This window comes from Mastigoproctus giganteus, chromosome 8 (genome assembly GCF_048544385.1).
Source record: "Mastigoproctus giganteus isolate SK-2022 chromosome 8, ASM4854438v1, whole genome shotgun sequence".
In the NCBI taxonomy this organism is placed as follows: domain Eukaryota; kingdom Metazoa; phylum Arthropoda; class Arachnida; order Uropygi; family Thelyphonidae; genus Mastigoproctus; species Mastigoproctus giganteus.
The window spans coordinates 2,651,314-2,675,431 of NC_143582.1; the positions used below are offsets into that span (position 1 = coordinate 2,651,314).

At 36.3% G+C, this 24,118-nt stretch overlaps 1 protein-coding gene across 1 annotated transcript in view; it reads left to right on the plus strand.

The window, feature by feature from the left end:
* Positions 1 to 24,118, plus strand: part of LOC150081198 (trithorax group protein osa-like) — a 199,878-nt gene that overhangs the window by 112,529 nt on the left and 63,231 nt on the right. Inside the window, exons 7-9 of the mRNA XM_090379370.1 lie at positions 10,577 to 10,877; positions 20,550 to 20,618; positions 21,099 to 21,315. Coding sequence (XP_090235496.1) covers positions 10,577 to 10,877; positions 20,550 to 20,618; positions 21,099 to 21,315 — 587 coding nt within the window. The remainder of the gene's footprint in view (positions 1 to 10,576; positions 10,878 to 20,549; positions 20,619 to 21,098; positions 21,316 to 24,118) is intronic.

Sequence of the window (24,118 nt, forward strand, 5' to 3'; positions counted from 1 at the left end):
GATATTGTTGGGATATCAGAGACGTGGTGTCACACAGATATAAGGAATGCAGAACTGGAATTTGGGGAATACAACGTCTACAGAAAGGATAGACTGGATAGGAAGGGAGGAGGGGTTATGCTATTAGTTAAGAAATACATAAAATCCAAGGAAGTGAAGCCAGTCGACATCGCTGGACAGTGCAGTGTCGAGTCAGTTTGGTGTGACATAAGCATTGGGAGGAGATCAAAATTGAAAATAGGAGTGTGCTATAGGCCTAATGACTCTGATGAGTATAATAAGGAACTGTACAGGGAAATAGAGTGGGCCAGTAAATCAGAGAGTCTTATAATGGAAGATTTTAATTTCCCAGATATTGACTGGATTTTGGGGGTTGGTCACTCACACACTAGCAAGGCTTTTGTGGATTTATTGGATGATTGTTTTCTACATCAGCATGTTCAGGAGGCAACCAGAGAGAGGAATACTCTTGATTTGATTATCAGCAGTGATTCTTCATGCATTAAGAATCTGCAGATAAATGAACCACTAGGTGGCAGTGATCACAGTGTGCTGAAGTGGGATTTACTCAAAGAGGTAACTACCATTAGGGGTAAAGGGAAGGGTTATTGCTTCCGTAAAGGCGACTACGATGGACTGAGACAGCATTTAAATTCTATACAGTGGGACCAACTGATGATGTTACCAACAGCAAATTCAAAATGGGAAGCATTCAAAGAACTTATCTTGGAAGCTACTAGGCTTTACATACCAACTAAGAAATATTGTTCAAGGTTTAGGCCAAAATGGATGTCAGATGAACTAATGAGGCATATGGCAGAGAAGAAAAATGCATGGGATACATACAAATTAACACATGACACAGAAGCCTATGATAGATACAACTTGATATGCAACCAAGTTACAAAGGAGGTTAGGCAGGCGAAGGCAGATTACGAGAAATCCTTGGCAAGGGATGCAAAGAAAAACAGCAAAGAGTTCTTTACTTATGTAAACTCTAGAAGGAAGGGGATGAATCAGATTGGTCCACTTGATATTGATGGGTCAAGTGTTGATGATCCTGCTCAGGTAGCTAACAAACTAAATGAATATTTTGCATCGACATTCACACATGAGGAGTTATTCAGCGAGGGGAATGCCAGAGGTGTATTCAACTCTAGCAGTAAGCTACAGAATCTTGAAATAACTGGGAGTAAAGTGGAGGAGAAACTGTTGAAGATAAACACAAGAAAGGCACCCGGGGTGGATTGGATCTATCCAGTTATATTAAAGGAGGCAGCAAAGGAAGTAAGCAAACCCTTAGCCATAATTATGAGAGCTTCCTTGGACTCAGGGGAGGTACCCATAGACTGGAAATGTGCAAATGTGACCCCAATTCACAAAGGAGGATCAAAGGCTGACACAAGTAATTATAGACCTGTGAGCTTAACTTCTGTTCCAGGAAAATTAATGGAGGCACTGGTTAAAGAAGCACTGCAGGATCATTTAGACAAGACTTCGGCTATAGCTCAGACACAGCATGGTTTTGTTAAGGGGAAGTCTTGCCTGACCAACTTGATTGGATACTATGATGCAGTCACAAAAGAACTGGATGCAGGGAATAACTTTGATATTATATACTTGGATCTTAGAAAGGCTTTTGATACTGTTGCACATGGAAGACTGCTACACAAATTGGAGCAGTGTGACATTGGAGGCAAATTGCTGCTATGGATAAAGGGGTGGTTGAGGGGGAGAAGACAGAGAGTGGGGGAGAAGACAGTGGGAGAAGACAGTGGTAATCAATGGACACTGCTCATCGTGGACTGATGTTATTAGTGGAGTCCCTCAGGGCTCAGTGTTGGGTCCATTATTGTTTTCTGTATTTATAAATGATATTGATGATGGTATATCGGGCTTAATGTCCAAGTTTGCAGACGATACAAAGGTTGGCAGGGTTGTCAAGGACACTACTGACACTATGCTGCTGCAACAGGATCTGGAAAGGTTCAGCAGATGGGCTGAGAGGTGGCAAATGAAGTTTAACATTGACAAATGTAAAGTACTACACATGGGAAACAGCAACCCCAGAGCAACGTATCAACTCTGTGGTACTACACTGACAGTGGTAGAGAATGAAAGGGACTTGGGGGTGGTTGTGCAGGCAGATATGAAGTTCTCTGAGCAGTGCAGACAAGGCTGCAAGAGTAGCTCATGGAGTATTGTCAATGATATACAGGAATTTTTCCAGCAGGGATAAGGAGGTGATTATTCCATTGTATAAGGCGATGGTCAGGCCACACCTAGAGTACTGTATACAGGTCTGGAGGCCTCATTTCAAGAAGGATGTAGAGCTGCTGGAACGAGTACAGAGAAGGGCAACAAGATTAGTGAATGGAACAAAGGGGTGCTCTTACGAAGAAAGGCTTAAGTTTTGCAAATTACAGTGTCTGGAGACTAGGCACCAGCGAGGTGATCTGATAGAGGTGTATAAAGCCTTGAATGGTTTAAGCATGCTCAATGCTGATGGGATTCTTCCTCTAGCTCAGAAAAATCACCTGAGAGGGCATAAATTCAAATTTTGGGAAAGACAGATGTAGGATAGACGTGCGGAAATTTGCCTTTAGCCAGCGGGTGGTTGGTTGGTGGAACAGACTTCCATCCCTTGTGGTGGAGGTTGATAGCGTAAATAAGTTTAAGGCTCAGCTGGACAGGTATTTTGAACGAACAGAGGGGTGAAGTGGAAGTGGGTTTTTTTTTTTTTTTTGGCTGATGCTGCATAAGCTTGCTTTCTTGCATCAAATGCCTCTACTAATGCTAAAGTCCAATCATTAATACTGTTTCTGCTGATGCCTTTTCTACAGATAGTTCCATAAGTACTGTTCTGAAGTGCTCACTTCCATGAGCACTTCTGAATTGGCTTCTATAATTCTTGCTCTCTCTTTCAAAACAGTCTGAACAAGCGCCGCCACCAGCCAACATCCATTTACTGTCCAACTTCAAACTCACAGAACCAACTTTTCATCTTCCTTGTTTATTTATTCAACTGCCGTTTTCTAGAACAACCTTCCTTCATACGTATTTCCCAAAAATTACAGTCTGCAGAAGTTTGTCTAATGTCAACAAATATCTTCTTTCATCTTCTCAACCTCCAACCCAAGCACTGTACTAAGTACTATAGGTTCTAATACCTCTCATGTTTGGGGTTTTTATTAAAAAAAAAAAAAAAAAGTAAAAATAGGAATGTTGTTCAGTGTTTAGGCGTAAATATCATACTTGGATCTTAGGAAGGCTTTTGATACTATTGCACATGAGACTGCTGCACAAATTGGAGCAGTGTGGTAATGGAGGCAGATTGCTGCTATGGATAAAGAGATGGTTGAGTGGGAAAAGACAGAGTGGTAATCAATGGACACTTCTCTTCATGGACTAATGTTATTAGTAGAGATCCCCCACAGTTCAGTGTTGGGTCCATTATTGTTTTCTGTATTTATAAATGATGTTGACGATGGTATATCAGCCTTAATGTCTAAGTTTGCAGATGATACAAAGGATGGCAGGGTTGTTAATGACACTAATGACAGTACGCTACTGCAACAAGATCTAGAAAAGTTGAGCAGATGGGCTGAGAACTGGCAACTGAAGTTGAACATTGACAAATGTAAAGTACCGCATATGGGTAGCAGTAACCCCAATGTAATGTATCAACTGTAGTACTACACTGACAGTGGTAGAGAATGAAAAGGACCTGGGGGTAATTGTGCAGACAGATATGAAGTTTTCTGATCATTGCAGATGGTGTGCAAGAGTAGCTCATGGTGTCTTGTCAATGATGTTCAGCAATTTTTCTAGCATGGAAAAGGTGATTATCCCCTTGTACAAGGCAATGGTCAGGCCATACCTTGAGTACTGTATACAGGTGTGGAGGCCTCAGTTTAGGAAGAATGTAGAGCTGCTGGAATGACTACAGAGAAGGGCTGCAAGATTAATGAATAGAACAAAGGATTGCACTTATGAAGAAATGCTTAAGTTTTGCAAATTACAGTGTTTGGTGTCTAGGCACCTGTGTGGTGATCAGATTGAAGTGTATAAGGTTGTGAATGGTTTGAGCTTGCTCAGTGCTGATGAGATTCTTCCTTTTGCTCATAATAATCACCTGAGAGGGCATAAATTCAAATTGAGGAAAGACAGTTGTAGAATAGATGTGCAGAAGTTTGCCTTTAACCAGTCAGTGGTTGATTGCTGGAACTAACCTCCATCTGTCGTTGTAGAAGTTGACAGCTTAAATAAATTCAAGCCATAAACATTAGGGGTGAGTGGATTTGTGAAATGGGAAGGATTTTTTTTTCGTGCTGATGCTGTATAAGCTTGCTTTCTTGCATCATGTGTCTCTGCTCCAGTCTATAGGAACGTACTCCTAAATCCATATGCTCTCATAATTTTGGCTGTAGGGTTACTCTGCCTCTTTTGCTACCTCTGATAGATCCAATCTGCCCTATTGACATTTAGTCTCGTAAACCTCACTTTTACCTTTTCAGCTGTTACAAAAATCCTTTAGCCACTCCTCCGATTTCACCCCTCCATTTGTTCCAAATACCTGTCCAGCTTAGACTTAAATTTATTTAGGCTGTCAACCTCCACAACAAAAGATGGAAGTCTTTCTGACTATCAGCTACCTGCTGGCTAAAGGCAAACTTCTGCACAGAGGAAGAATCCCATCACCATTGAGCATGCCCAAACCATTTGAGACTTTATACACCTCAATCAGATCACCTCGCAGGTGCCTAGTCTCCAGACACTGTAATCTGTAAAACTTAAGCCTTTCTTTGTAAGAGCAGCACTTCGTTCCATTCACGAATCTTGTTGCCCTTCTCTGTACTCTTTCCAACAGCTCTACATCCTTCTTAAAATGAGCCCTCCAGACCTGCATACAGTACTCAAGGTTTAGCCTGACCATGCCTTATACAAGGGGATAATCACCTCCTTATCCCTGCTAGAAAAATTTCTGTATATCATTGACAAGACACCATGAGCTACTCTTGCAGACTACCTGCACTGCTTAGAAAACTTCATATATTCTTATTGCATCCCCATCCCTAAAAAATTCCTTGTGTGAATGCAGATGCAGAATATCTATTTAGTATTTCAACAACCTCAGCAGGATCATCAACAGTTATACTACTCTTATCTAGCAGGCCATTGATTCATTCCTGTCCCTCTGGTGTTTGCTTAAGTAAAAAAAGTCTTTTATACTTTTGTTTGCATTATTTTTCATTGACGACTTTTTGTAATCTCCCTTATCTTGCATAAGGGAGTTCACAAAATCCCTATATGTGCTTGATTACAGATTAGTTTGTAGCTACTGTACGTTTTTGTAGCCCTTGATAATTTATAGCACTAATGCATATTCTTTCTCTTCCACTCATCTCATTGGACACTATCTCTTAGTTGATCTAATCGTATGTATAATTACTTCTCCAAATGCTTAGAATTTGTTGTCTGTAACATCATCATTTGGTTGTACTGAATGAAATTTAAAAATTATGTGATACCATTGTAATTATCCTTATAGAAGCAGAATCCTTTTGATTATTCCCTTTGCCTTTCCCATTAGTTTCATCTTTAAGTATATTCCTCATTAATACACTGTGATTACTGCCACCTAGTGGTTATTTTATCTGCAAATTTTTAAGCATGAAGTGTTGCTTCTGATAATCAGATAAAGAGAATTGCCTTCTCTTGCCACCTCTCTGACATGCTGTAAAAAGCAGTCAGCCAGTAAATCTATAAAATTTTCTACTGTATGAGTAACAAGGTTCAATCAATATCTGTAAACTTAATTTCCCATTATTAGAAATTCTGAGTTACTGTCTTTCTATTTGTGTGTACAGTTGTTCACTATATTCATCATACTCTTGCTCTCAGTTTTGTTTTCCTAGTGGTTATTTCACATCAAACAAACTCAACATCGATTCTGTGTTTCTTAACTAAGAGCTTAATTCTCATCTCCCCTAATCTTCTCTGTCCTTTCTGTAGACATTGTATTCCCCATATTCAAATTCTGCATCCCTTTTATTTGAGTGATACCTTGTCTCTAGTGTCCCTATAATGTCTGTGATTTGTTCCCAAACCAGTACTTCATATTAACCAAATTTGTTTACTCTGTTCCTAGCATTAGTGTACAAAAAAGTTTACATTAATTTCTTACTGTTATCCATGCAATTTAGGTCACTATTACTAATCCTAAGCCAGTAATCCAGTAGCACTGGCCTTAATACTCAGAACAGAACAAACTTGTAATGAATTGATAACTTTAGCACTACTTTGAATTGATAACTTTAGCTGTATATAGGTTTGAAAACTGATTTCGCTTACCAGATGATAGCTCACATCATTCAACTTCTTTACAACTATTTTTCCACATGTTGTTACTACACCACTGGTGCGTTAGACATCTGATGCGTTAGACCAGTTATTCCTGAAATATTATAGCACTTACCTTTTAAACAAATGGCCAGTTAGTATACAGGCCACCGTAGCCTAGTGGTCAGGTGCACAGGTGCATAAGTACACGTGCCTTGAGTGACTGGGGTTCAAGCACGTGACTGCTGAATAGGGTGCTGTTTCTTGTATTCTGTCTATCTTGTGAACTCCTCTGACCATTTGGTCATCTTGGAGTATAAACAGAAAATTTATTTATTTATTATTAGTAGTAGCAAATGATGCAAGAAAGGAAGCTTATACAGCATCAACCAAAAAAAAATCCCATTTTACCTATCCATCACGTCCAATAGTTGGTCTAGTTCTTCCTTGAATTTATTCAAACTATCCACTTCCACAGCAGATGGAAGCATGTTCCAGCAAGCACCCACCCATTGGCTGAAGGCAAACTTCTGCACATATATTCTGCAACCATCCTAAATACATTTAAATTTACGTCCCCCTCATGTGCATAGTCTGAGGAAGAATCCCGTCAGCACTGATCTTGCTCAATCCACTCAAAGGCTTAAACATCTGTCCTGCAGGTGCTGCAGTTTGCAGAACTCAAGGCTTTCTTCGTAAGATCACCCCTTATCAGTCTCATTGCCTATCTCTGTACCCGTTCCAGCAGTTCTACATCCTTCCTAAAATGAAACCTCCAGACCTGTATGCAGTACTCAAGATGTGGCCTGAACACTGCCTTATACAATGGGATAATCACCTCCTTATCCCTGCTAGCAAAATTTCTGTATATGTACAAAACTCCATGACCTGGGAGCCTGTCTGCAGTTCTTAGATAACTTCATATCTGACTGCACAGTTACTCCAGGTCCTTTTCATTTTCCACTACCCTGAATGTAGCTTGTCGAGTACCTTGCATTTGTCAGTGCAGTACCTCGCATTTCTCAGTGTTAAATTTCATTGCCATTTCTGAGCTCATCTGCCTAATTCTTCTAGATTTGTTGCAGCACCATACTTTCATTACTGTCATTAACCACCCTGTCAATCTTTGTATCATTGGCAGACTTAAATATTAAGCCTGATATTCCTTCATCAGTATCATTAATAAATACAGAAAACAACAATGGGGCCCAGCACTGTGAACCCCATGGAACTTCACTAATAACATTAGTCCACAAAGAGCAGTGTCTGTTGATAACCATTCTTTGTCTTCTTGTACTTGCCCATCCTTTTATCTATAGCAGTAACTAAGGCTAAGGCGCATTTAGGGCTAGAGCCTCAAGCTGCGAACAAATTTAGACTATGTATATAAAGTGCTTAGCATCATAATACACAGCCATTTCTGAATAAACAGAAAATTTTTTAAGGTGGCATCGTTTTAGGTTATATGAGATATAACCTAAAACGATGCCACCTTAAAAAATTTTCTGTTTATTCAGAAATGGCTGTGTATTATGATGCTAAGCACTTTATATACATAGTCTATAGCAGTAACTTGCTGTTAATGCTACACTGCTCCAATTTGTACTGCAGTCTTTTGCATGCAACAGTATCAAAAGCTTTCCTGAAATCCAAGTATATGGTATCAAAATTATTTTTTTGATAATCAATCTAGTTCCTTTGTCACTGCATCATCATGTCCAATCAAATTGGTCAGACAAGATCTCACCTTAATGAGGCGCCTCCGTAGCCAGGTGGGAAGGAGCAGCAGTGCGTAGCACACACTTCTTGATTAGACCCGGGGTTCGAGCCCATCACCACCAAATACCGAGGGTGCAGAAAGGTCAGGAAATGACCACTGCATATTCCCGGAGCAATATGGCCTTAGTTGTTAATGCTCCTAAAAACCAAATAACAACAAATAACATCTCACCTTAATGAACACCCTTGTCTGAAGTATAATTGCATTCCTGTCTAGATGGTCCTACATCACTTCTTTAACCAGTGCCTCCATTATTTTTCCCTGAACAGAAGTTAAGATGACAGGTCAGTAATTACTCATGTTGCCTTTTGATCTTTCTTTGTAAATTGGGGATACATTTGCACATTCTCCAGTCCACAGGAGCGGAACACCTCCCCTGAATTCAAAGATGCTGTCATAATTATGGCTAAGGGTTTATCTTCTTTGCTCTTCCCTTAATATAATTGGATAGATCCCATACAATTATATTATGAGAGGAGCTTTAAAATTTTCTCTTTCACTTTCCTCTCAGTTATTACAAAAAGATTTATCTCCCTCTTAGGGTTTGATAAACTTGTTGTTATTTGGTTTTTAGGAGCATTAGCAACTAAGGCCATATTGCTCCGGGATATGCGGTGGTCATTCCCTGACCTTTCCGCATCCTCCGTATTTGGTGGTGACGGGCTCGAACCCCAGTCTAATCAAGAAGTGTGTGCTACGCACTGCTGCTCCTTCCCACCTGGCTACGGAGGCGCTCCAAAACTTGTTGTATACACTTCCCTAAAGAATCCCTCATGTGAATGTAGATGATAATATCCATTCAGTTTGTAAGCTACCTGAGCAGGATCAGGAACAGTTAAACCATCGATATCAAATGGATCAATGTGGTTCATCTTCTTCCTTCTAAATGTTTACATAAGCAAAAAGTCTTTGCTGTTTTTCCTTTGAGAATAGTTTTTCTTCACAGACTAGTTTATATCTACCGTAAGCCTCTGTATCTCCTGATAATTTATATGCATCCCATGCATTTTTCTTGTCTGCCATGTGTTTCATTAGATCATCTGACATTCATTTAGGTCTAAGCCTAGTAGCTTCTATGATTATTTCCCTGAATGCATCCCATTTAAAATTTGTTGTTGGTAATATCATTAGTTGGTCCCACAGTATAGAATTTGTAACCTGGCTTATACCACTGTTGTCTCCTTTACAAAAGCCTTCATTTACCCTTGATGGTAGCTACATCTTTAAGTAAATCCTGCATCAATACACTCTGATCTGTCACCTAGGTTCTTTTATCTGCAGATTCTTAATGCATGATGAATCACTGCTGATAATCAGATCAAGAATATTGCTCTCTTGTTGACTGTAACACGCTGCTGTTGAAAACAGTCATCCAGTAAATCCACAAATGCCTTGCTAGTGGTTGAGTGATAAGCCCATATGTTCCAGTCAATATCTGGAAAGTTAAAATCTCCCATTATAAGGCAATCTGATTTACTAGTCTGCTCTATTTCTCTGTATAGTTGTTTGTTGTACTCATTTCAGTCATTCACCCTATAACACACACCTACTCATTTTTGTCTTACTTTTTGTAAGACATTTGTCTCATTTTTGCTTATGTCTTACCAACTTCACTCGACATTGCACTGGCCACCCATGTCTACTGAATACACACTGCCTTGCATTTTATGTGCTTCTCTAAGAGCATACCCCCCCTACATGGCACACTAGGTCTCTGATATCCCACTAAAATTTCCCCACTATGATCCTCTACCATCAACATTTACATGATCATCTCTCATTTCCTCTACCAAACCTTTCTCCTCCAGTGAGTACCATGGTCTGGAATTAACTTTTGTCTAACAGCAGATTCTTCACATTCCTTGTTGTTTGTTTTCTCCTGATATTAAGATAAATTCCATGGTTCTGTGAGTGATGTAAACATGTTCCTAAAGCTGTAAGATGTATCTGTAAATATATTTTAAATTCCACATTCTATTGAATATCCTCCAGCATATGGGTACATCAACTATAGCTTTGCTAATGTTTAAACTAGATTGTACAGGAATCTCATAAATGCTCCTCTGCAACAGAGTGTATTTTCATTTCTCTCTCTCTCTCTCTCTCTCTCTCTCTTGTTCATTCGTTCGTTCGATCACCTGGTGGCAAACACTAACATCTAATATACTTCTGTTCATGTTGGATATCCAGCTATCAAGTTCATATTCTTAAGCATGTTATTCTATTTTTAATAAATTGTGATAAAATTGAAATGCTTGTTTGAACTCAAAACTTTATCATATATAGATATGATAAAGTTTTGTGAAGTAGTTAGAGGTATATGATAGTGTTAGCTAGGTAGTGTTGGGAAGTTAATTCTGAAATCTAATGTCATTGAAACACTTCATTTTATTACCATATTATCCTGATTACCATAAATAAATTTTAAATATGTTTTATTTTCATTCAAATAAGATATGATCAACAGCAACAGCAGCCTCAGGCCCCTGTGATGAGGCCTGCATCACAGTCAAGTAATGTCATAGGGCCTTCCCAAGGAGACCCATCCAGTTACTCATCTCATCGATATCCTGCTGGGCAACAGATGGTTTCACGTGATGGAATGACTTCACAACCAGTTAGTGGATTTCAGGGAAGACCAACAATGTCTCCTAGCCAGTATCCAGCACCCAACAGCCAGTCTACAGCTCAGTCACCATATCCACAAGTTCAGCAGGATAGTTATAGAGGTCCGGAAAGCTCTCACAATTTCCAGGTAGGGAAAATAATATCAAAATATGTTGTAATATATGCTGGTATATATATACAGTAATATATGCTGTTATAAATCAAATTTGATGTTTACCTAATTGTGAATGCTATATGTAGGTTGATTTGCCTATTATACTTAAATCAACTGTCTACATTGCTTAAATTCTAGTCGGGCATGTGTTTCATCTAATGCAGCAGTTTCACCTTTTTTGTTTTACCTATACCACTCAAAAATTTATACAAATTTTTATCTAAAATTATCTTGAAAAATGTTGTAGATTGAAGCACACATGATACATAAAAGTCATAATGATACTAAACGTGATAGAATGCAAAATAAGCTGTAAAACATTAATTTATGCAAAATAACAAAAAAAAGTAATTTTGAAAAATATCACTTCCTCATCATCTTTGTTTTTTTTTTGGCCAGCATAGTTTAGACTGAGTAATGAGTGTAATGGTCTTAATTCCTCATAGCTGAGCAAACTTTGCACTATTTTAAAATAAATGGCTGGCAGGGTTGGACAGTGAAACCTCACTAATTCAAATCAGGTCATCTAGTTCCACTTTAGTCAAATGAGGTTGACTCAGTTGGGTTGGTGTACATATATACTGTATATATATCTTTTATCCAAGTGAAGAATGAAGATGAATAAATGGACCTCCATTTATTCACAAGCAAGATGACATATTCATCTTGCTTGTGAATATGAATAAAGTCCATATTTTGAGAATACTTAAGAATTGACATGTCATCAAAACAAGCTTCTAGCTACACTGCCGATGGCAGCTTGGAGTACTGGATTTTCTTCTAACTTTTAAGATGAAAACCATATCATTAATTTTAATTTTTTCATTCAACCATCCTTGATATGTCACTGCACAAGGAATATGTGAAGTCATTTTTTGCAGCTTATGCACTTTCTTGATTAAAGAAGAAATTGTTCTTTTGTGCTACTCACTTATATACTTTCAAAAACTTAAATGAAACTGATGGGTTTAGCACACTGATGCAGTACTTCAATTTGCACTCAATGAATTATATAAACAATTGAATTAAAGTTGTATATTAAGTACAAATCATTAATCTTACATGTAGAATGTAACTTAATACTGTGCCACTTCGTAGTTTAGTACTCTATATTGCAAGGTGCTTTTAAGTTATAAGGTCTCCAAATTATTCCTCACAAAATGATCGAAATATATGCATGGGACTGCTTTTAGTCTAACTGCCAGTGCTGAATGTTTTCAGAAGATGGCAGCACAATGCAGTATGTCACGTTGACTGCAGTACCCTAAATAGTATACTATGTTTATAATACTTAAAATGGCATCTGTCACTAACTAATATCAATCTGTCGTTATCAGATTTTTGCGTCTCACTGGGAAAAGTCCAATTGAAATCCATCAGTAAATGTCAGAAGTGTGTCCCGTATGTCATATGAAAAAAAAAAAAATGTTTGTAGCTGTGTATGCAAGTTTTGCAAAGAATGGGAGTCCTGCGAGAACAGAGAATGTGAACCAAGACTTCAAACCAGTCATCCTGAGGCCAACATCCACTGGGTTGAGGAAACGGGTTTGAGTGACAGAAGACCAGCAGTGGATGAAATTGTTACAGCCATTTCTCCTGGATCCGTGCATCTGATGCTCTTTGAAGATCTAATACTCCACTGAGCTGACACCTTGAATGAGCAAGGTGTCAGCTTAGTGGGTTCCAACAAGGCAACTTTCCCAGGAACAAAAAGACAGTTGTGTCAACTTGCTCACCAACCAAAAAGTTTTGTGTTGCTTCAAGTGCAAAGAAAGTTCTTCCCAGCACCTCAAAAAAAAAAAAAAAAAAAAAAAATCCACACAGACTGAATCGCACTCATTCCTATTGTTCTTGAAATGTGCAAAAAAAAAATTTTAAGGAAACAACATTGAAGTTATCCCACATCCTCCATACTCACCTGACCTTGCACCTAGTGACCTTTTGGTTCCCAACAAGGAAAGCTTCTGCCATTTATTAGTGGGTTGAACATACCTCCAAACAATGCTTTTCCATGACCTTCACAGCTTGGAAAAACAGATGTGAAAGATTGTGTGCAGCTTCTAGGAGATTATGTTGAAAAGTGAGGCTAGTGTCACCTCTGTATCTTGTGTACTTTATGAAAAATAAATTTGGAGACCTTATAACTTGAATGCATCTCGTATAATGCAACTGGATTGATTAGAACTTGTTCAGCATAGTAAACATGCCTTCAGCCAAATTTATTTCTCACAAAATTATCAATGGAACAAAGTTGCACCTGGTGTTGTAGAGGTGATAGTTTGAATAAATTCAAGGAAGAACTAGACACCATTAGAGAGGATAGACAGGTGATATGGAAAGCAATGGCTTTCTATTTTATTTATTTTTTTCTCTCTCTCTCTCTTTTTTTTTTTTTTTTTTTGCTGCTCATCAACCCCAGGTGCCTTTTTATCAATAATTTCTCTTTCCCTTACCTGTCAGTTGTGACAAAATCATTTAGTCCCATGTTAGAGTTTGATAAACTTCTGGCATACCCCTCCCCTAAAGAATTCTTGCTCTGAATGTAGTTGAAAAATACCTATTTAGCCTATCAGCAACCCTAGAAGATTGTCAACAGTTACACCACCAACATCAAGTTAACCAATGTGATTCAACCCCCTTCCTTTCTTCCTTTTCTTAATATGAGTAAAGAAGTCTTTGCTGCTTTTCTTCCATTCTTTGCCAGTGACTTTTTGTAATTTGCCTTCACTTGCCTAACCTCCTTCATGACTTGATTGCACATAATTTGTCTTCCTTAGGCTTCTGTACCACCTGATAATTTATGTACATCCCATGCAATTTTCTTCTCTACCACTTGTCTCAGTATTTTGTCTGACATCCATTTAGATCTAAGCCTTTCTTAGTTGGTATGAAAAGCCTAGTAGATTCTATGATTATTTCCCTGAGTGCTTCACATTTAGATTTTGTTGTTGGTAACATCATTAGTTGGTCTCACTATATAGAATGTAAAAACTGGTTGAGACCACTGTAGTCTGCTTTACGAAAGCAAAAGCTCTTCCCTTTATCCTTGATGATTGTTATGTCCTTAATTAAATTCCACATCAGTACACTACAATCACTGCCACCTAATAGTTCTTTTATATGCGGATTCTTAATGCATGAAGAATCGCTGCTAATAATCAGATCAAGATATTGATCTCGTTGCCACTGTAACATGCTGCTGTAGAAAGCAGTCATCTAGTAAATCCACAGAAGTCTTGCTAGTGTGTGGGTGTACAGTTGTTTGTTATACCCATCATTATTCAGCCCATCACACACACTCCTACTCATTTTTGTTTTCTCAGTTCTTATGTCAGACCAAACTGATTCAACGTTGTACTGGCCACCCATGTCAACTCGATGCACTGCCTCAGATTTTATGTGCTTCTTAACTAAGAGCTCCCCTCCTGTCCTGTTTCCTTTCTGTATACATTTTACTCCCCATATTCAAATTCGGCATCCCTTATATCTAAGTGACACCACATCTCTGATATTCCCATATTGTCTGCATTTGTTGACTTGACCAGCACTTAAAAATTCATCAAATTGACTTACTGTGTTCTCAGCTTTGGTGTACATGCAAGTATACATGCTCCTTTTCTTACTCTTAATTACCCTAATATAGCCTGTGTATTTTCTAGTTCTGTGATCAGCAGGCTTTGAAATGATACCATGTTTTCTGATTTATTGCATATTCCAAATGAAGCAGTGCAAGAATCACTTCCACTTGTTCCTGTGGCTATTGTTAATCTGAACAAGGCATTAGGGTGTGCATCTGAATCCCCCCCCCCCCACAAAGCTAGCTGTTCTCTTGACCCACTTAATCCCTTTAGAAACATTCTCCTGTTTACAAGCACTGACCACCTGAGAAAAATTCTACCCCAGGAGCTTGCACAATCTCTCCAAAGCTGAATTGATTTACAATGCTCTTATCATTGTTTTTTGTTCATTAGTATTAAAATACATTGTTATTGGTTTTAAGTAAAGTGTGTTATATTGTTGTTGCTCCCTTTAAGTAGTGATCATTGGAACAGGAATGATAGCAAATCTTTTATTGCTATAAGTATCCCATATTCCCTTTTTTTCCATAAAGAGTTTGGGGTTTCTTTTATTGTTAGTTTTATCAATTATTGAATGTATAGTAATATATCAAATTACACAGAGCATTAGGCATGCTATTAAACACACTCAGCTGTCAATTATGATTAGAGAAAGACAGTAACGGCCAGTATCATCTACTTCACACAGTCAGTTACACGAGATTGCAGTTATTTTGTTTTTTTTTTTGTACCATTACTTTTTCTAGAAGTCTAAATAGAAGATACACACCTGCCAGTTATAGTTAGTGAAAGAAACAAAAGCTGACGTTGGCTATGTCATGTGACCAATCAGTCCAAATCTATGGAAAAGTTTACCAGTGGTAATAGATCAACATCAATGAATTTTAGCACTTCTTGTCCTCATTTCTTACTTTTATTAATGTAAATTATCTTAACAAAATTGCTCTATATCTGGTTATGATAGAAAAATGGGAATAGGTTAATGAAATTTTTATTTGTAATGTGTAGTTAAAAGAAAAGAATACATTCATGAAACAAATATCATTTGTTGCAATTTGACATGCCTACATCATGCTGTTGATGGAATTGGCTACAAATAGTGTTTTTGAGTGCTATGCTGCAAGCCTTAGTATACTCTCTGCTTCTCAAAGAAAACCTCTGTAATAAGAGCTTTATATAATAGTGTCTTCTGATATATGACAATGGGCTTTGTGCATTTCATCGCACTATAAGAGAGCATGTGGATTGAGAAAAAGCAGACAACTAAGAAAACCCAAATGTTACAACTGAATTTTACAGCATATTTTTACAGAAAATATTTTTTGCACTTTCCTCAAACTTTCTGAAGTATTTCCAAATGTTTGTTTAGATATAAATTTTTACCAGAGAGGACTTTTGAAATTGGTAAGTTATAAGAGGAAAAGTAAAAAAAAAAATAAATAAATATTATTGAAATAATACAAAAATATATAAATAAATACTCTATGCTAAAATATATAAATAAATTACTCCACACCATCAGGCATCGTTCATATTGTGGATTTATACTTTGCAACACCAGGGTACCTGCCCACCCACTGATGAGGAGCCAATAAACTCTGAAACTGTGCCATATGGGCGATGGTATCTGCTGAGAATAAGTAACAATAGTCTTCTCATGTAGTAAAGCGTTACTTATTTGAGGTAGTGCGATATCATGGCAACTCGTGAAGGTATTCACAATATGAGATATACTTAATGATTCCAATTTGTAACTACTTATTTAGTTGGCTATGTACAGAAATTATGCAAATGCACTAACTTGTACATTAATAAATAAATACTGTATTTCTGTTGGTATTTGGTGTTGCTTATGGAGAAGTTCTCAACATACCATGATAAAAATGTGATGTATATTTTAATACATGCTATAAAAAAATTTTCAGTTTCTTAAAAATTCAGTTGCAGTTTTTACACTTACATACGTGCACAGCTCCATTTATTGACAGGTTATGTGCTAGTTATTTATAATTAACTGAAGTTAATTATAAATTTTTGATATATGTGTAATATTGGACCATTAATTTAAGCCTGGCATTATTAAATCCAGTAAATGTAATTTTAAAGTTGTTTTGTGTATTTATTCTAAAATGACTACAATAGTTTATCCTCCAACCATGAATCTTTCTATTCTGCGTCCCCTTTTTACTGTTGAGAACAGTAATACTGCATAATTCTGTGTGCACATCTGCATGCACACAAAAGTGGCATGTGTACATAAGAAGGCATGTATTGTTTTATCAAAGTACACAAAGTTAATGGTAATAGAATCCCATAACTTTTGTGCATAAGCTTACTTCTTGCATCATTTTGCCAGTACTAATACTAAAAATGAATGGAGAGGTTTGAGGAAGAATGAGTTAGCAAGATGAGTGGTGTCTAACATTCCTCAGTCTTACCTGCACTGGTGTCAATAAAAGCAAAATTGTGTTTACTTTGATCTTTTATGTGCAGTGTTTTTTAATTTCTTTAATATTTTATTACTATATATACAAAAAAATTGCATCTTTTTAACTGTATGAAGTAATTTCACTCACTAAAATTCCACAAAATAATAAATAAATAACATTGGAAATTGTTATGGGAAAAAAAAGTGAAAAATATACAATGGTAAAATCATCAACAGAAAAATTTATTGTTGGTGTGTAAATAATGCATATGTATAAAATTAATAATAAAAAAAAAAAAGTTGCAAAGTTTGGTAGGAGTGCTGACTTTTAGTGGTTTATTGCAATGTCTAAATCGGGGGTGGGCAACTTTTTTCGTCAGCGGGCTGAATGAAATTTTTGCATCATGATGCGGGCCGGAATAGATTGAACGATTTAATAAAAAAAAATCAGAACCTAAAAAATGCTATATTACTTGAATTACCAAATTATTAATGTATTTTTAAAAAAAAATCTGAATGTCCAATTATCATTGAAAATGCAGCATTCGGCATCAATTTTTCTTTTTTTTTTAATTGGCTCATTTTATGGGCTATAAATTATATTAAATTAAAAATTGTAATAATTAGAAAAGGCATAAAACATAAAATATCTCGCACCAATATTATTTTTTTCAATAAGAAGTCAAACCCAAAGGAACTTCGTTCGATCGATGCTACAATAATAATTATGAAATAACTCTGACGCTGCGTAGAATCACTTGGTTACTGTTGTACTGGCCGCGATTCCTGATTGAACCGAATTAAGCCAAACGTTTACGGCGAGTGTAGTCAGGTATGGATTTTCTATATTTATGCATTTACCGACGGGGCCAGATTCAACATCGTCGCGGGCCGGCTGTTGCCCACCCCTGGTCTAAATCATTAGAGACAGCTGCATGTGCAAAATTGGACAAAATAGTTCAAATACTTTATCCAACAGATCTGGAATACCATTCTGCAGTCTGTCTGCTAAATTTTTTGAAGCCTTGGACATTTTTAGTTGCTAACATGATTTAAGCAATACCATGGTATCCATCAGAATTTGTGGGGTGAAGCCAACCAGGAAATGGCCAACAATTCAGAAGCCACTTTCAAGCTATTCGCAGAAAAAGATTTACATCCTGAGTATTTATAATGCAAACAAAATGGAGATGGTTTTGGAAGTGCCTTCCTATTAGAATGCTGGCTCTTGGACAAGAACACACAACACCAGGCCATTAATTTTTAGAGTGCTTGACTGTTGTGCTAATTCTGCTGGTTTGCTTTTGCTTAAGCTGTGTCACTGGCATTACAAAAAATGGCTGCTCATTTAAAGAGACTGAAGTGTCCAAATAGGTTTTTTTTTATTTATTATTTATTTATTTTTTTTAGTTTAAAACATGTTTTAAGTCACTTGGCCTGCCATAAAAAGCTATGCTTCTTTTGGATAATTCACTCTCCACCTGAACAAAGCATTATTAAAATCTAAAAATGAACTGAAGATATTTGTTAAAATATTTACCTCCTAATGTGATATTTTTATACAACAACCTTTTACTCAACTAAGCTTTTTAAAGAAAACCCAAAATTGGGTTTTCTTTAAAAAAAAAAAAAAAAAAAAAAAAAAAAGTTGAAGTAGGGGTTCCTAGCCTTTTTTTCTTAGTCACCTCTGCTCTAATTTGGTTGCTACCCTACCTTATTTTAGTTTTAAAATTTCTGAATGAAATATATGGTCAGAAAATTGAATTTTAAAAATTTTTAAAAACACCTATTCTTTAAAGTAACATTTTTTCCCTTTACAACAATTGTAAAAAGAACAGGTGAAACAAAGATGACAATTTTGCATATTTTCATATTTTGAGAGTCTTTATCACCTCTCCTAGGGAAGCAAGCTTCACTGGTTATGATCCCTTAAAGGAACGTTGTTTGTACAGTACATAAATTACAATATACAAATGCAGTATTTTATATAGTGGTCTGATCAAATGTTGGGTGACTGTCTTTGTATTTTGAAGTTTCACCATGTTGGTAACTCATATAGACATAGTAAGGTATGAATCATCTGTATACTTGCAGTCAGTCTTAATTATCCCACATTTAATAGATGTTTTATGTGTTTCATTTCATTTTGAAATGAGCAACTTTATTGAGCAACAAATTTGTCTAAAATTTTGTTTCAAATTATAGACAAGTGCCACAGAAACCTGAAATTGTTAAAAATAGTTTTTGGAGACAATGCTGTGTTTGAAGATGTTCATTGTTTGCAGTGTTTAAAGAGGGGGCTACTTTCCATCAAAGATAATCTTTGCTTCTCTTCTCTCACTAGTCTTCAACATTTAAAAACTAATGATTCAGTTGCTTGTTTTCATTATATGATCAGGAGTGATAGACAGCAAGGTTGCTACTGAAATTGGTATTTCTTAAGGGATCACTTAATTTTAACACAAGATTTGGGAATGTAACTCATTTCAGCCAAGTTAGGTCTTAGATCCTTGCTGATGATTGCAGAAAGCATGAATTCTCATATATCAGCCATTTTGTCAACATGCTGCTGCTGAGCTAAACTTAGTTTCTTCCATCATTACTGACAAATTGTGGGTTTATAACTATTCCCCAGAAACACAAAAGCTCAGTCTTTTCAGGAGAAGTCATGTCTGTCATATTTTTTGATTTACAGGTCAATGTTTATTATGAATTTGTCCTGTGCAGTTAAACAATAAACCTTAAACAGTAATACTACAAAACAGTTCTACATCGATTGTGCAATGCTGTTCAGAGGAAACAGCCAGAATAATGGGCTATAGGGAATTGGTGCTTGCATCATGGCAACAATCCTGCATACCTGGCACCTTTCATTCAAGAATTGTTTGTGAAGTACTCTTTGGTTCATAATCAGCCATACTCACCAGATTTAGCTCCCTATTGTTCCTCTCCTTTCTCCTCCCGCAGGCTTAAACCCCTTTGAAACATCAGATTTGCAACACTTGAAGATATTATTCAGAATGCAACATAGGAACTATTGGCACTTCCAAAAGGAACCTATCAGAAATGCTTCCAGAGGTTGTAGAAGAGTTGGAATTGGTGTGTATATAGCATATGAGAATATTTCAGAGGAGATCCATCCAAACAGTTGGGAAGCTTCATTATTTCCAAAATGGTATTCATTCCCCAAACTTTGATCACACCTAACATATGAATACAGTATGATTATCAACATCCAACAGATTCAAAGGTCAGTCATGGATCAAGTCACAGGCTTGATACCTGTGCCACATCTATTACAAGACTTCATTACTCTTAAGTATTATGTATATTTTGAAAAATAAATATAACTACTTTAATTTAAAATATATATATAAATTTTTATACATTATAAACATTTTAGATTTTAGATACAGAATTAAGAATAATTTGTATTATAATTTTAATAATCTAAAAATTTAGTTTACCAATAAAACTTAATAACAAATGTATAAAAACTTATTGTTTGCATTTGCAATATGATTTAAGTATTTGTGTGTGTATTAGAAAATTAAAAATTTAGCCAAAGGGCCATATGAGTACTAGGTAGAGATTTATTTCAAAACAAATACTGAATCACAGCTTGCCATTACTTCCTAGCCACAGATGTCCCGACTCCAGTCCACTCTTATACAGAGGCTTCTACCTAAGAGTTCCCCAACAGCTCAAGTAGGTTATCAGACCTATTATTTGGGTTCACATACTAACATACTGGAATATTTGCAAGCATTACCCAATATGAGTTTACTGGCTTGGATCAGCTTAATATAAGACAACTAATGCTATTAACCTTTAAAGTTTTAAAAATATACTTGGCCAGATCTTTAGCCACTCACATTTTCTACTTTCAGTAACTTTGCATGTAATATTTGGCTTTTTAGTGCATGTATGGGTTATATTTCAAATTTCTTATGTACAATTAAGATAATGCTTTGTGGTCTTCATGCTATTTTTAATCACTTAAGAGAAAAGTGCTTATGAAATAAGCTTATGTACATATAAATCATTTAATTTTCTTATTAGCAATATTTGTAATAATTACTGTTTTGTGCTTCTTTATTAACATTCAATAATTTTACATTGCTGAAACATTTCAGTTTTACATTGCTAAAACCCATCATTAAAATATTTTTCTGAAATGTTTTCTAGAATTATCCTAGTGGTCAGCAAAACATGTATAGCCAAGCTGTACCTCCACCAAATAAAGTGGCACCACCAAGTAGTATTCCACAGTCAATGTATCAAAGAGAAGTGTTTTCTATGGGAGGGAAACGTCATCCAGAATATTCCAAGTCACACATGCCATCTCAGGACCAGTATCATATTGGAACCTATGGCCAGCAACAGACTCAGGGACCTTATGGAGGTACATTTGGGGATTTTATTTATTCACTAATTCTCTCTCTCTCTCTCTCTCTCTCTCTCTCTCTCTGGGAAGGGAATGTTAGTTTTTTTTCCCTCTCTCTCTTTACTTTATATAAAGACTAAAAAATACTCAAAAGACTGCTTGTTTTTAAAGTAAATAAAACTAAGGATTCCTATTAATTCCTTGGTCCAAAACTCACTACACTAGAATACATTTGTTGCTATTAACTTTATTAATACACTAACAAGTTTTTCTGCTAATTCCTTATGATAAAGGAATTAACAAATCCTGTGATGGAAAGCTTTTTTTCTGAAAAATTAACTTGTTATATCATGAAGTAATTTTGTTCATTTAAGCAGTAAACCACTTTCTTTACTACTTTATCACTTTTTCTGTTGTCGATAACATCCCCATTATTATAGACTTAAACTTGCACATGAGTTGGTTGTAATAGAATGAGAGTGCAACCTAATAAATTTGGTTACTATTAGGAGTAAACCCACATGTTTTTCTTCTTGATTAGACCGGGGTTCGGCCCGTCACCACCAAATACGGAGAATGCGGAAAGGTCACGGAATGACCACCGCATATCCCAGAGCAATATGGCCTTAGTTGCTAATGCTCCTAAAAACCAAATAACAAACAAACAAACAAACAAGCATGTTTTTCTCTTAAATTCAGTGAAAAATTGTTGAATATTTATGAGGCAGTTCTAACATATGCATAATAATGATAACAAGGGAAAAAAAATTATGAAACAGTAATATGTACATTTGCTCTAGCTTAGCAGGTGTTTCACTAGATTGGTAGAAAGAGGTAACTTCTGAATGCCTGCCAACTTTTATAAAAAATTTCTGTAATGATTGCCAAACAGTCTATGATTACTACAGGTACTGTAACTATTGAAGTGTCTGAGCTATCCAACCAGGTAGAAGACCCAAATCATTTAAGACAGGCTTGAGAGAACTTGATTGATATCCAGTCCCATTAATATTTACATAGATGCTAACTCTGGATTTACCTTGGAGAATCTGTCTTTTTGACTTGATTCGATCGTATCTCCACGTCATACTAGAGTTGGTACTATAGAGTTTCTTCATCTTTTTGCAAAAAAAAAAAAAAAAAATGGCTGTCATAATCATCTGAGAAAAATTAGCTGTAATATTCAGTTAGCCATAAAGAGAGAGAAAAGCAAACTTTGTTCTGCAGGATTTCATATGCATATGATATGGTTTAGGGATGATACCTTCTTCTAATTTAGAAAGCAATAAAGATTAAGAAAATAATTTTTATTGAAACTAATATAATTGAAGATTTATTTTCAAAAAAAGTAAATTATGGATTTTCATATCCTAACTTGTTGTTGATAGTCTAAAAATGTTAACCATCCTCTGTCAATAAATCAGTAAAGGTCACCCTTTCCTTGTTATTCACAATTACAAAAGACCAATGTGAGACAGTGTAGAGACACTTAAAAAAACAAAAAAAAAAAAAAAAAAAGTTGAACAGGTTGATGTGTTCTATTCATATGATTTTAAAAAAAAACCCCTTATTGAGAGGTTAAAGCTCGTATTTATAGACTGTTGGCAACCTGAGTTAAGAGATGAAAATGATAATTAAGTTCAAGTTATTAACTTAAACTTAATTATTTAAGTCAAATATTATTTAGCTTTAACTCAAATATAATTGTATATGGAGAACCAATTTGTTATTCATTTGAAGAACAAGATTTTTGAATGAATTGAAATGAATTTATTTTGCAAAAGAAGAGTTTCCAGTGCTTATTATTATTGAAAGTAAAGAAATAGATATTTTGCAGATCAGTTCTCAATTTCATTGCAAGAACCAGGTGTTACTATGAACAAGTGAACAATGAAGCATGAAATTAAATAAGTTATGCCAAGTCATTTTTGGCATTTTAATAATTCCTCATAACAATAATTAAGTCAGAGAATATTCAACCAGATGGGGATGGAATGAATTCAGCTCTTCTCTTTCCGATGTAGTTTTGCTGTTGATATCCAAGTCTGAACATTAGTTATCATAACTGCTCTGCTAATGGCAGGTCCAAGCACACAACTCAACCACACAACCACTTCTCCATACATTCCTCAGTCCTCTACTTCATTGAAATTATACCATCCCCCTTTAATTAATCCCTCACATTGCATGATGTGTCCAGTATAATTTCACTTCTTCCTTCTGATTATGTCAGTTAAATATCTCTATTCACCTACCCTTCTCAACTCCTCATTTCTTATTTTATCAACCTATCTTATCTTTTCCATCCACTTCCATGTCCATATCTCACTACTTCCCCCTCAACATGGACACCTGTATGTGGGGAGGGGGACTTTTGAATGATGCTGCCGGGTTCTACAGATTAGCATCACTTGCATCCAATGTCCATAGCCTAGGATTCCAGGTTAACGTCATCAGAATACAGTGTTTGCCATGCACTGCAACGCAGGGCGCCTCTGTAGCCAGGTGGGCAGGAACGGCAGTGCGTAGCACACGCTTCTTGATTAGACCGGGGTTCGAGCCCATGACCACCAAATACGGAGTATGCGGAAAGGTCAGGGAATGACCACCGCATATCCCTGGAGCAATATGGCCTTAGTTGCTAATGCTCCTAAAAACCAAATAAGAACAACAACAGCACTGCAACCCATGGAAACTCACAAAAGGGGAATCTTGGTGATTAAGGGGCTCAGCTTTGGACCCTGCTTTAACTGGATGCAAAAATTATTTATTTATTTATTATTATTTTTTTTTGCATCTAGTTCCTTGGTCACTGATAGGC